Raw genomic sequence first — 12,709 nt, 5'->3', positions numbered from 1 at the left:
TTAATCCAAGCAAGTTAAACAGAAAAAGAGGGGAAGGATTTATTGCTCCACAAAATACAGGTCTTAGCCACGGCTGAACTCAGAAACTCAAACAATATCATCAGGACTGTCTCCTTCTCTCTCCTTCTCTGGCCTCTTTCTTCTGTGCTCCACTCTCAGGAAGATTCCCCCTAACTCCCTATCAGCTAGCAATCTTGTGCTTACATCCCTTTCACTCACAACCCAAAAGGAAGACAGATCCTTGATCAACTCTTAAGAAAGACTCTGGTCAACTTCACATGGACCACATGTCCCTTGAACATGTCCACATGTCCCAGGGCAAGGAAGCCTAACATCATGATGGACAGACCCCACAGAGAAAGGGAGGGAGTCCCTCAGAGGAAGGGCAGCTACACAGATAAATGCTGTAAGGCTGCTCAACAATTAAAGGTCTGATATCCTGAGTCCCTTTCTTCCCTTCCTGGCCATGATGGAAATAAAAACAGAGTCTTTCAGGCTGACATCTAAGGTGACTACAGTTGTACAGTACAGTCTCATTCATTATAGAGGAATTGTATTTACTGGGTCTATAATGAGCCGATAATCAAATTCCAAATCATCAGAAACAAACTATCTTCAGATTTGACTCATATTTATAAAATAGTACAACTGATCTGTTTAACTCATCCCACACAGAAAGACTCAGCTATCTGTCAGCACTACTTTGCCGACAAAGGTCTATCTAGTCAAAACTATGGTTTTTTCAGTAGTCATATATGGATGTGAGAGTTGGACCATAAAGAAAGCTGAACGCCAAAGAACTGATGCTTTTGAACTGTGGTGTTGGAGAAGACTCTTGAGAGTCTCTTGGACTGCAAGGAGATCAAACCCGTCAATCCTAAAGGAAATCAACCCTGAATACTCACTGGAAAGACTGATGTTGAGCTGCAGCTCCAATATTTTGGTCACCTCGTTTGCGAAGAGCTGACTCATTGGAAAAGACCCTGATGCTGAGAAAGATTGAGGGCAGGAGCAGAAGGGGGCAATAGAGGATGAAATGAAAGGATGGCATGATTGACTCAATCAACATGAGTTTCAGCAGGCTCCAGGAGTTGGTGATGGACAGGGAAGCCTGGCATGCTGCAGTCCATGGGGTCTCAAAGAGTCAGACACAACTGAGCAACTGAACTGAACACAGAATGACTGTATTGAAACATATTTCATATATAATAGTAAAATGTCTATGTATTATTTAAACACACACTTATAAAATTAAGATATGTTTCTTGTTAAAATACATATTCTGTGTGTGTGTGTGTATGCACGCGTGTGCTTAGTTGCTCAATCATGTCCAACTCTAAGCAACCCCATGCACTGTAGCCTGCCAGGCTCTTCTGCCGGGCAAGAATACTGGAGTGGGTTGCCATTTCCTACTCCAGCAGATTCTTTACCACTGAGCCACCTGGGAAGCCCTAAAATACATACTAATGCTCTTATTTTCAGCATCCTAGAAGGTCAGGGCTAGAAAGTAACTGAGCTGTCAGTGCACCCAACCATTAGCTGTTCTATCCTCCCCTAACACATGTCCCTTTGACACCGCTGGATGGACATTCACCTGTTTCATTCTACATAAAACAAATGTACTTCAAAATGGGAAAATCTGCAACAGGAAAGGAGCAAGTAAAATGCCTTTTGAATTAGCTATAGGGGTATCTCTGATAGTGATTAAAGCTTCCTTTTCAGGTTTTTTAGTGAGACTGACAAACTGCAGGGGCCAGTAAGCTTGTATTCCTGTTCAAGAACAGTCCCTTCAGGAAGCTCACTATGAGACAATGAGGTAAAATTCAAAGAACCCAAGTACTATAAAAGATTTCAGCAAAAACTTCATCAGAGACTATTTACAACATTGATTAATCCTACAACATCTGCAGAAATGTTTCATGGTAAGTATGGTCCTGTGTAGCAAGAGAAAGTGCTTAATCTGCCAAGAAATATGCATTTATTGTCAGTCTATTCTACCTATTGTGGCCAAAAAGCATACAGTTTGAGAAAATGTTCCACTTCTGGGCTTTAAACAAAAATGGTCTAGCTGCTTCATGCTGCATTTACTGAAAAATAAACCATGATGAGTTCTACTATATTTGACTACTCACCCCGTTATCAAGATTTCTGGCTGTGCATACAGTTAACTTTTCACACAAACACAGCCCTTGCACAAGTTGATTTTTTTTTTTAAATCATTTTGCTTGATTAAAATAGTAGCACTAGTAAATCAATGAGATGAGAATACTTTCTCTCTACCACCACCAAGGGCAAAGGCAGGATAAAACAGCAGCAGGAGGGGAGAGGGGCCATTTGACTCTTACCACTTGGCCAGCTGGGTCCCTCCCTTCTGTATCTCTGCAGGGCTATAGAGGATGGGCTTTCCAACTCACCTGTGTTTTGGGAATGACAACCACAAATGTAAACATTTACCAGAAACTCATTTAATTCCTCATTCGAGCTGCTCTCAGAAGGTACGTTCTGGGGCCATCACCTTTTACAATGGAATTAGAAGGGTGTGGGCAGCACTCTTGTGCTCTGCTCCTTGGAGGTCCTCACTGAGCATACTGCTCAGAGCAGGCTAACAAGGCTACTAGGTGGGCTCACAAAAATGAGTAAGACCCAGAAGCTTACTGCACAATCCAGTAGCAAGATCGCGCCTCCCAAACATCTAATATAGGTTCTTTTACATGCAATCAACACAGCTTATGAACTGGATATTTATGTTAGTGCTAATTTACATGTTTCTTGAAGCATGCTGGCTAAGGATTTCTCTGCCTTTTTTTGCAAGTCCCCCTTTTAAGGACCGGTAGACCATCAGCATAGCAATGCCTGGCAGAGAACCTTCTCTTTAGACCACCCTGTAGCAAAGAAATTAAATACAACACCAGACAACAGCTGATGGGGTATGTGAATAGAGTGTGAAGAAAACAGTGAAGCAATGACAAAATCAAAGACAGATGAAAGAATAATAGGGAGAAAATGGGGACGATCCAGGGGCCAGCAGGTATGAATGAGAGGAGAGGGGGCACAAACGCTTTGATTCTAACCCTAATTTGCACTTTGGGATTGAACTTCACTTCAGACACAGTGTCTTGTCTTCATTTTCTTTTTAAAATTTTGTAACTTGAGACAGGAAGCCCCCCAGAGTACTTCCTGTTGATCAATACTGAGAGGTGCTGTATGTAAAACAAAAGACCTTGCATTCCAAGGGTCCCAGGTGAGAAAGAGAACAGCAAATTCCTCATCAAGGTAAAGCCTGGCTTCTACATTAGAGAAGAGAAGGCTGCTCACAGACAGGGGAAGAAGAGAAAAGAGAATAGAAGGAAAGCAGGAACTCTAGGAAAACCTGGAGCAGTGGACTAGAAGTGGGGAAAGGAAAGAATTCACTCTCCCTACATCTGTCCAGGCCAAGGTTTTTCCTATGCAGATCTACCTTGAGGAATCAATCAATCAACCAAAACCCTCAGGACTACAAATGGATCATTCGAAAAATATCTGAAAAGTTTCATGGTGCCGAATGAATATCAGTGCTCACTGTTAGAAAATGGACAACTCTGTTGTAAAGTCATGTCAGGTTTTCAGCTCAGGACCACTATATACTACAGAGTATCATTTTCACCAGTAAAATTTAGAGCACAGCTGTGGACTCTTATTAACAAGCAAATACTCCAAAGTCTCCTAATATTTATTCCAAAGCATTCCCAGAAGATTTCTTATAAAACCTGGCTTATTTTCCCAAGTGCATAGGTATAAAATATGTATTCATTACTTTTAAACCTGTCCCTGGCTAGTTTCCTGCGGAACAGGAAATAAAAGCCAGATGTGAACCTTTGAGTATCTGAATCTGATATTGAGAGATTCTGTTGACCTATTTAAATTTCAATAAAGCACTGATGTAAGAGAAATGTGGCTGCAAATTTTAATAAGCACGTCTGTGAACATTTTTACTGAAAAAGAAGTAAAAATTCAATACTTGGGGGTAACTAGTGTAAGGCAAATCTATTCGGAATGTTAATTACAACGTGGGTACTGTTTTTAACAAAGTTGAAATGTAAGTGAATACACTTAAGTCAGGGAGGAAAACATTTCAGTGCAAATGTCATCACTTTAAGTTCTGTTTTCTGGGCCATAAGCAGATGTGGAACCTGACTGACATTAGTTTAAGAATATTCAGTGAGGTTTTTGCAGAAGTCAAAGTGGCATCCCTCGTCTGGAGGGATCTTACAGTTACACCCAAATTCCCTCCACGGAGAACAAAGCAGAGGACACACGAAAATATCTGCAAATGTATAACATGTGTCATTTTCGAGCCAGCTTTACTTCTCTATATGTTATTATTGAGCACTGCTCTGAAAACATCTCAATTTCAGAGAACACAAATGAAGTCTGGCCTGTATAATTTGTCGAATGGCATGCAGTGACATGCAAAGAAACTCAAAACTAAGACTCTAGATAGTGTGATAAAAATAAGCTGTAAAATACCAACAGAAGGAAAGATGAAATTCTAGATCCTTAACACAGCCCTATTCATTGAGTGACTGTACTCTGACAGTTAATTATTAACTATACACCTACCCACCCTTTTAAGAAACACACATGAAAAATCACAACTCCTTATTCTCCTATTTCCCATAAGAAAAAAAAAAAACAAACACTATCCCTAGAAGAAGACAGTCACTCTAAATAGCCAAGCACTTAGGATTCAGCACAGTGCAAATCCCACTTACTGATTTTTTCCTCGTCTCTTGAGAAAGGAAAGCAGCAGAGCTGGCCCATGGCACTGGCGCTCTCTCTCCCTCCTGGTGTTCTTCTCCCCGGGCTCCCCAAAGAGCAACTGCAGTTTATCCCACGGTCCGCGAGCACACCCTGCCTCCTCCACTCCTCGGAGCAGCAGAAGAGCAGAGAGCGGCGGCGGGGATGCTCTCCGATGAGGGGGCACTCGCAGCCGCTAGGAGCAGACAGGCTCCACCTCCCCGGGCCCCAGCCCCACGCAGCTGATACGGGGCTGGCTTTCGGGGAAGCGGGACTGGCTTTCGGGGAAAGAAGCGGCCCTACGCTCGCCTAATTCTCATAAAACTGGGAGCTCTCGCCCTGAGATGAGTGCCACGTGCGCGGTGCGGCTCTGCAGATTCGTCTCTAAGAAAGGTAGTGGAGAACAAACCACAAGGAGTCCTTTCTCCTGCAGACAGATACGGTAATTACACAGGGAAATTCAAGGGGGGAGAGGGGGCCGTATATTCTGTCTGCTACTTAAAGAGGAAGAGCTTTCTTTTATCCCCAGGAAATTTTTATTTTTTTGTTTCAGAAACAGGGAACCTGACTGCACAACACGGAAAACACAAGTTGGAGTACCAGGAACTTCAAGCTGCAAGAAGGGTAGAAATGGCGAAGTGGAGGAGGGGTATAAAAGAGACCATCAATTGTCATCAGCACTTTACAGTTTATCATTTAAATATCTGCTTTTTTAGACACTGCTGTGTTTCTCTACTAAAGCATTCAATCAATACCATGAATTTTTAAATTAGAGCATCAAAGTATGTCAGTAGCCCAGAAAATGCCCCAAATCACTGAGAAAAAGATAAGTGATAATAGCATCTTTTCTGAATAAAAACAAGGTGGTTAAGATGGTTAAGCAAATTCAGGGATGGCAAAATAGTTGATTTCCAGACACGATATATTTTGAACTTCACGGAATCGTTCATGTGAAGAGTTCATGCAATCATTCCAAATCTGTTATCGTGCATAGGGAAAAGCTTTATCTTGCAACACTGGGAAGGAAAGACTGCTCATGGTGCCAGGAATACCACCCAAATCCTTCCTCTATTCCTCGACTTTCCAGCTAGGCACTCACACCCATTCACCGGGCACTGGAAGGAGAAGGCATTGGGTGATGATGAAAATTTCCCTGGTTTTGAATGCAGTGTGTCTATTTTCCTACTCATCTGAAGAAAAAGAAAAAAAACTATTTTTTAAATCCTAAGCATTACTTTGTGTGTTAAAGAAACATCTGCAGTGAACACACTTCACTGAGGAACATGAGTAACTCCGGGCATCCCCTAATCCTGGCACTGGTGTAGGGATAGAACCTTTAGAAATAAAAAGCCAGAGGTCTGAACCTCGGATCCGTCCGGTATTAACAGTTCTGAAACGTTGACCTCTCTGTCTGAGTTTTGATATCTTCATCTGTAAATCTGGTAAACTCACTATAAAATTTTAATTTGTTATTGCAGACTAGGTGGTGTTTGGGAGGAGGGAGAGAAGAGAATAGACTGAACATCTCAGTCTTTCCAGCACCAGCTAGCAATCTCACCTCCGCCTCTCCCAATTCTGGCGCCCTCTAGCTGCCATCTTGAGTTACTGCTTACACCCGTCACGTCCAAGCAAATAGCCCCCTCACTCCAATACAACCTCCAGGGGATAACGTCCTGTGATGAACTCTACCAACTTGACTTTATTAATTAGTCCCTGTTGGCACTACTACTGAAAACGTACAATTAAGAATGAAACCTATAAAATGTATTGTTAGTTAAGTAACAGTGTGTATTCCAGGATGTCCTGCAATCCAAAGTGGGGGGTGGGGGGTGGGGAAGGGATGGAGTTATAAAATGTTAGAGGCTTTTTTTCCCCATAAGCATTAAAAGTGAATTAACCATAATAAAAGATTAGAAAACTACTGAGAAACTCAAGAAAGGAATTTTAAAACTGGCTTATAATTGTGCAAATAATTAGCACATCAGTTAACCTCAAAGAGGGGAGGGAGTCTGTGCTCAAGGTCACTAAGGTTTTTCTCAGTTCTAAAAGGCTGCAATTTCACACTGTAGGTTTATGGCTACTTCTAGCTCCAATCAGTCAATCCTAAAGGAAATCAGTCCTGAATATTCACTGGAAGGACTGATGCTGAAGCTGAAACTCCAATACTTTGCCACCTGATGCGAAGAACTGACACATTGGAAAAGACCCTGATGCTGGGAAAGATTAAAGGCAGAAGGAGAAGGGGACGAGAGAGGATGAGATGGTTGGATGGCATCACCGACATGATGCACATGAGTTTGAGTAGGCTCCGGGAGTTGGTGATGGACAGGGAAACTTGGCGTGTTGCAGTCCATGGGGTCTCAAGAGTCGGACACGACTGAGCAACTGAACTGACTGACTGAGCTTGGGAGCTCTAAGAATGGTTTTTACACTGCATAGTTGTAAGTTTTTTCAATAAAGATGATTCCTTCAACATAAAATTAAATGTGATTTCACTCCTATAGATTTCATAAGAGCTTCCTATACATAAATTTTCAATTCAAAATAACTAAGAAATTCATGTGTCTGGATTTTTTTCATTTAGGAAACGAACTATTTCATACGTATATGAAATTCTGGTCAAAAAATAGAATTTTTCCCCCTGTCATTCCATGCCCCCCTCCCAAATGTGAATAAGTATCATGCAGAAGGATCTAGAAAGTAGTCATATTTTACCCAATTATTTGGGAATACAATAGTATGTAATTAAGTTGAATAGTTTAAGGTGGAAGCCCCACCTCAGGTCAGTTCACTCGCTCGGTAGTGTCGGACTCTTTGTGACCCCATGAATCGCAGCACACCAGGCCTCCCTATCCATCACCAACTCCCGGAGTTTACTCAAACTCATGTCCATTGAATCAGTGATGCCATCTAATCATCTCATCCTCTGTCGTCCCCTTCTCCTTCTGCCTTTAATCTTTCCCAGCATCAGGGTCTTTTCAAATGAGTCAGTTCTTCACATCAGGCAGCCAAAGTATTGGAGTTTCAGCTTCAGCATCAGTCCTTCCAATGAATATTCAGGACTGATTTCCTTCAGGATGGACTGGATCTCCTTGCTGTCCAAGGGACTCTCAAGAGTCCTCTCCAACACCACAGTTCAAAAGCATCAATTCTTTGGCGCTCAGCTTTCTTTATAGTCCAAGTCTCACATCCATACATGACTACTGGAAAACACACAGCTTTGACTGGATGGACCTTTGTTGGCAAAATAATGTCTCTGCTTTTTAATATGCTGTCTAGGTTGGACATACCTTTTCTTTCAAGGAGCAAGCATCTTTTAATTTCATGGCTGCAGTCACCATCTGCAGTGATTTTCGAGCCCCCAAAAATAGTCTGTCACTGTTTCCATTGTTTCCCCATCTATTTGCCATGAAGTGATGGGACCGGACACTATGATCTTAGTTTTCTGAATGTTGAGTTTTAAGCCAACTTTTTCACTCTCCTCTTTCACTTTCATCAAGAGGCTCTCTAGTTCTTCACTTTTTGCCATACCTCACTCTTCCCTAACACACAAAAACAATCAAGTAGTAATTTAAATTATAAAATAATCACTGACAGCAAAGGAAACTATAAACAAGATGAAAAGACAATCCTCAAAATGGGAGAAAATAGTGGCAAACAGAGCAACTGACAGAGGGTCAATCTCCAAAATATACAAGCAGCTCATGCAGCTCAATATCAGAAGAAACAAACAACCCAATCAAAAAATGGGCAGAAGACCTAAACAGACATTTCTCCAAAGAAGACATACAGATGGCCAACAAACGCATGAAAAGATGCTCAACACTGTTCATTATTAGAGAAATGCAAATCAAAACTACAGGAGGTATCACGATATATCTGAAAGAATGGCCATTATCAAAAAATCTACAATAAATGCTGGAGAGGATGTGGAGAAAAGGGAACCCTCTTGCACTGTTGGTGGGAATGTAAATTGATACAGCCACCATGGAAAACAGTATGGAGAATCCTTTAAAAAGCTAGGAATAAAACTACCATATGACCAAGCAATCCCACTACTGGGCATACATCTTGAGAAAACCATTAACCAAAAAAGACACATGTACCCCAATGTTCACTGCAGCACTATTTACAATAATCAGGACATGGAAGCAACCTAGATATCCATTGAGAGATGAATGGATAAAGAAGTTGTGGTACATATATACAATGGAATATTGCTCAGCCGTAAAAAGGAACAAAGCTGAGTCAGTTCTAGTGATGTGGACAAACCTAGAGCTTGTCATATAAAGTAAGTCAGGAAGAGAAAAACAAATATGTACATTAATGCATATATAGAGGATATAGAAAAATGGTACTGATGAATCTCTTTGCAGGGCAGGAACAGAGACGCAGATGTAGAGAACAGACTTGTGGACACAGCGGGGAAGGAGAGGGTGAGATGAACTGAGAGAGTAGCAATGAAATATACACATTACTGTGTGTAAAAGAGACGGCTAGTGGGACGCTGCTGTACAGCACAGGGAGCTCAGCTTGGTGCTCTGCGACGAACTACAGGGGTGGGATGGGGGAGTGGAGGGGGGGTTCAAGAAGGAGGGGATATATGTATACTTATGGACAGAGGAGTTTGGCGAGCTACAGTCCATGGGGTTGTAAAGAGTCAGATATGCCCAAGCAACTAACCCATGGCTGATTTGCACTGTTGTATGGCGGAAACCAACACGACAATGTAAAGCAATCATCCTCCAATTAAACATAAATTTGAAAAAATAAAATAAAAATAATCACTAACACTTACTGGACACCTGCCAGGCACATGTTAAGTGCTTTACATTTACTCATTCATTTAATCCTTACCACAGCTCTGAGGTAGCTACTATTAATACTAACCCCATTACACAGGTGAAAAAACTTCAGAAAAAACAGAAAAGTAACTTGGCCAAAATCTCCCAGACAGCATGTGACAATAATGGGATCTGGACTCAATTTGTCTGGATGCATAAGCCCTGAGCATCTAATTGCAGAATTCCATGTTATTTCATACAATTTGTGTGTAGTATCAAGTATATATTGGGTTGGCCAGAAAGTTCATTCAGGTTTTTACATAACATCTTATGGAAAAACTTTTTGGCCAATGCAAATACTTTATGAAACCTCTTACAATTTCAGAATATTGTTCAGAAAAACAGCTATTTAACCAAGCTCTATGGCAATATGTTTTAAATGCCTTGGTTTCTTATGTTTTGTCACCAGACCCTTTTACTAATGGTGCAAGAGTAATATAATCCTATTTGAAAACAAAGGACCTAAAGACAGATACCTTATTGGAGCTGGAGCCTCGCCCTGCTGCCTGCCATGCCTTGGGGAAATGATTCAATGAAGAACACAGGGCACCAGAATGATCCCAGGAAGCATTCATCTTCCAGGAAAAAAGAGCAACTCAGACCATTCACAAGTGACCCCCCAAAATATTAGTGGGGTTTTATTAAGGGGTTAAACAGACTCCTTTCAGTAACATATAGAGATCTACTATAACTAGATTAAAAAAAGAAGTTTAACGTCAATGATAAAAAATAACCGCTATGATATCATGTTCATAAATTTAAAAACATAACCTTTTCATGTTATCTTTTCTCACAGGCCTGGCTACAAACCAACCATGGTGAAGACAGTTGCCCATATCAGCTATAGCTGTTTGAATTTTTATTATAATGGTGACAATGGCAAGAACACAACTAAAAGTATGAGAGGGTGGCAGCTGTCTCTTCTTCATGTACTTTGAAATATCAGCTCTGGTTACTGTCTCCAATGAAAAACATAATTCTTAACTATGACCAAAGACTCTATTCTCTGTGGCATTGTTTGGCTTTATGTTCTATCTATAACTGAAAACATGTATATGTGGATTTCTGAGCAACCTTGCTTTATATAAAAGTCTGACTCAAGATAAAGGAAAAAATCTCACTGTAATATTCTGACTCTATAAAACTGTAGAAATGACCAATTCTTTTGAGACCTCCAGTTCATTAAGAAAGGAAATCTGAGTTTAACAACTTATAGAAACAAATGAGAAAGAAAATAAAAGGTAAATGTTCCTTTATTCAAAAGAATGGAGACAAAGAGAACATAAAATCATGAAATGTAAACAGAGGGGGGAAAATGCTTTATCCCTCCAAATTCCGCAACCAAGCCTTAGGAGATGTGCCTTTAAGCACAGAAGACACACTTTAGGAAGACTTCCTTATAAAGCAGGTAGCACGCTTATGGAAACTGTTATGCCAAGAAATGTCACCGTTTCAGTGAAAAGGTACATAAGTTCAAGAAGTGCTTGACAATTGATGGAAACACAATTCACGAAAATTGGGAAGTCTTGGAATACATCACAATTTTTTATGTTGACATCAGGGTACCAAAAAAACAAACAGCTAATCTGGGTTTGAAGAAAGCTGGATGGACTTACTCAATACTGGTTTGTTTCTCTATGTTCCCGTAAAACCCAATTTCAGTTTTCAATAATCAATCCACAGTAAGCATATACCTATCATACAGATGTGCTTCCATTTCTCAATCACACTACATCTGTGTAGTCATTCTGTACACAAAGGGCAAGGTTCTGAAACTACAACATTATATACTGATGTCTGAAACCTGTTCTTATGAGTATCTGTCTGCAAGGGAAAAATTATAACTGAAAAACCTTAAGGATGATCTGTAAATCTCACTGGTGAAGTCCTTTTAAATTACTAGGTAAAAGAACCTTGATCTAACTGAAATTTGGGAGCCAAGAATTATTTTTTACCATTATTCCTGTTTAGTCATATTTTCAACGACGACTTTTTAACTTCTCTCTACAGGGCTTTAGCTGGTTTTCTCAAAAACTAAAAGTTATAGGTATTTCAAACTGCCATATGCTCTACAATTTCAGTATGTAATTGGAAAGAGAAAGTGTTTTTTCATATATGTGAAAAACATACCATATTCAGCATATGTGCATTTAGGAAAGGAGAGGAAACAAGCAGACGATCGGAGCTGCACAACAAGTCCTTCCTTATCAGTCCCAACGTCCTTCCCAACCTCGGTTGACGCAGGCCTGCCGACTGCCAAGTTTCAAATGCCTCCTCCATGCTTATCATTCAGTCAGTTCTTTTCTAAGTATGTGGCCCAACCTTCAACAGTGGATGTAGTTGAAGCCCTTTCCTTAACTGTGAGAATAAATTAGGGCGGATGATCTATTTCCCTGCTCTGAGAACAGACAGCAGTAGGGCTGGGAGAAGGCTGAGAAGTTACAATGTATTTATACACAGACACCTTGAATTTACATTACACCGTTTTATCAAATCTATCTGATTCCAGGCACTACTTATGAAGCACTGAGTATGTGCTAACATGATAATCACATCAGCTCTTGGCATGAAGGTAACTCTTGAGTCGAGGGGTGCTGCCAGAGTAGGTGAGAGAGAAAGCCTGGGCCAAAGAAGGCAGGAGGCCCACATCTGTAGGCACAATGAAGGGAGCAGGAGAAAGCCCAGAATTCACATTGTGGTAAATCCTATTCGGCAGTTTTATGAAGGCAAAGCAGCAGCAGGGGGACAAAGGCCTGTAACAGTCATCTACTCTAGACAGATACTCTTCAGGTCTGCGTTTTACAGTCCTTCTTTGCAGGCATTAACAATGAATTCACAAAAGCTGACGTGAGTTACTTACTCACAGGCAAGTTCAATGTTTGCATGTTAAAACCTATTTTAAAAAAAGAAAGAAGAGCAGAGAATACACTTAATCTGCTGGCCGGTATTTGTATTATCCGACATGGCTGTTTTCTCATTCAAGTGCCTTTAATCCTCTAATGCCATGTACCTTTCAGAGAGGAAGAAACATCCTTCACGGGAAGAAAAAAAAATATTTCAAAAAGCTAACCAACAAGTAATGAGTTTAT

The 12,709-nt window shown here is 40.7% G+C and overlaps 1 protein-coding gene across 9 annotated transcripts in view; it reads right to left on the bottom strand.

Annotated features, from left to right (window-relative positions):
- Nucleotides 1–12,709, bottom strand: part of AKAP7 (A-kinase anchoring protein 7) — a 120,953-nt gene that overhangs the window by 28,058 nt on the left and 80,186 nt on the right. Inside the window, exons 1-2 of one of the 9 annotated variants that reach the window (XM_081529048.1) lie at nucleotides 4,752–4,974; nucleotides 2,346–2,414 (exon numbers count right to left, since the gene is read on the bottom strand). The exons of 6 other annotated variants lie outside the window; for them this stretch is intronic. In XM_081529048.1, the coding sequence (XP_081385174.1) occupies nucleotides 2,346–2,414; nucleotides 4,752–4,800 (118 nt within the window). In that variant the 5' untranslated portion in view covers nucleotides 4,801–4,974. Of the gene's footprint in view, nucleotides 1–2,345; nucleotides 2,415–4,751; nucleotides 4,975–12,709 lie in introns of those variants that run through there. 2 more of the 9 variants (XM_081529050.1, XM_081529051.1) reach the window with 2 other exon arrangements.

This window comes from Giraffa tippelskirchi, chromosome 9, assembly GCF_054371585.1.
Source record: "Giraffa tippelskirchi isolate mGirTip1 chromosome 9, T2T-mGirTip1v1.2.pri, whole genome shotgun sequence".
NCBI classification, from domain to species: domain Eukaryota; kingdom Metazoa; phylum Chordata; class Mammalia; order Artiodactyla; family Giraffidae; genus Giraffa; species Giraffa tippelskirchi.
Note: the sequence above shows the minus strand (reverse complement) of the source record. Positions and strands in the feature narration are given on the sequence as shown.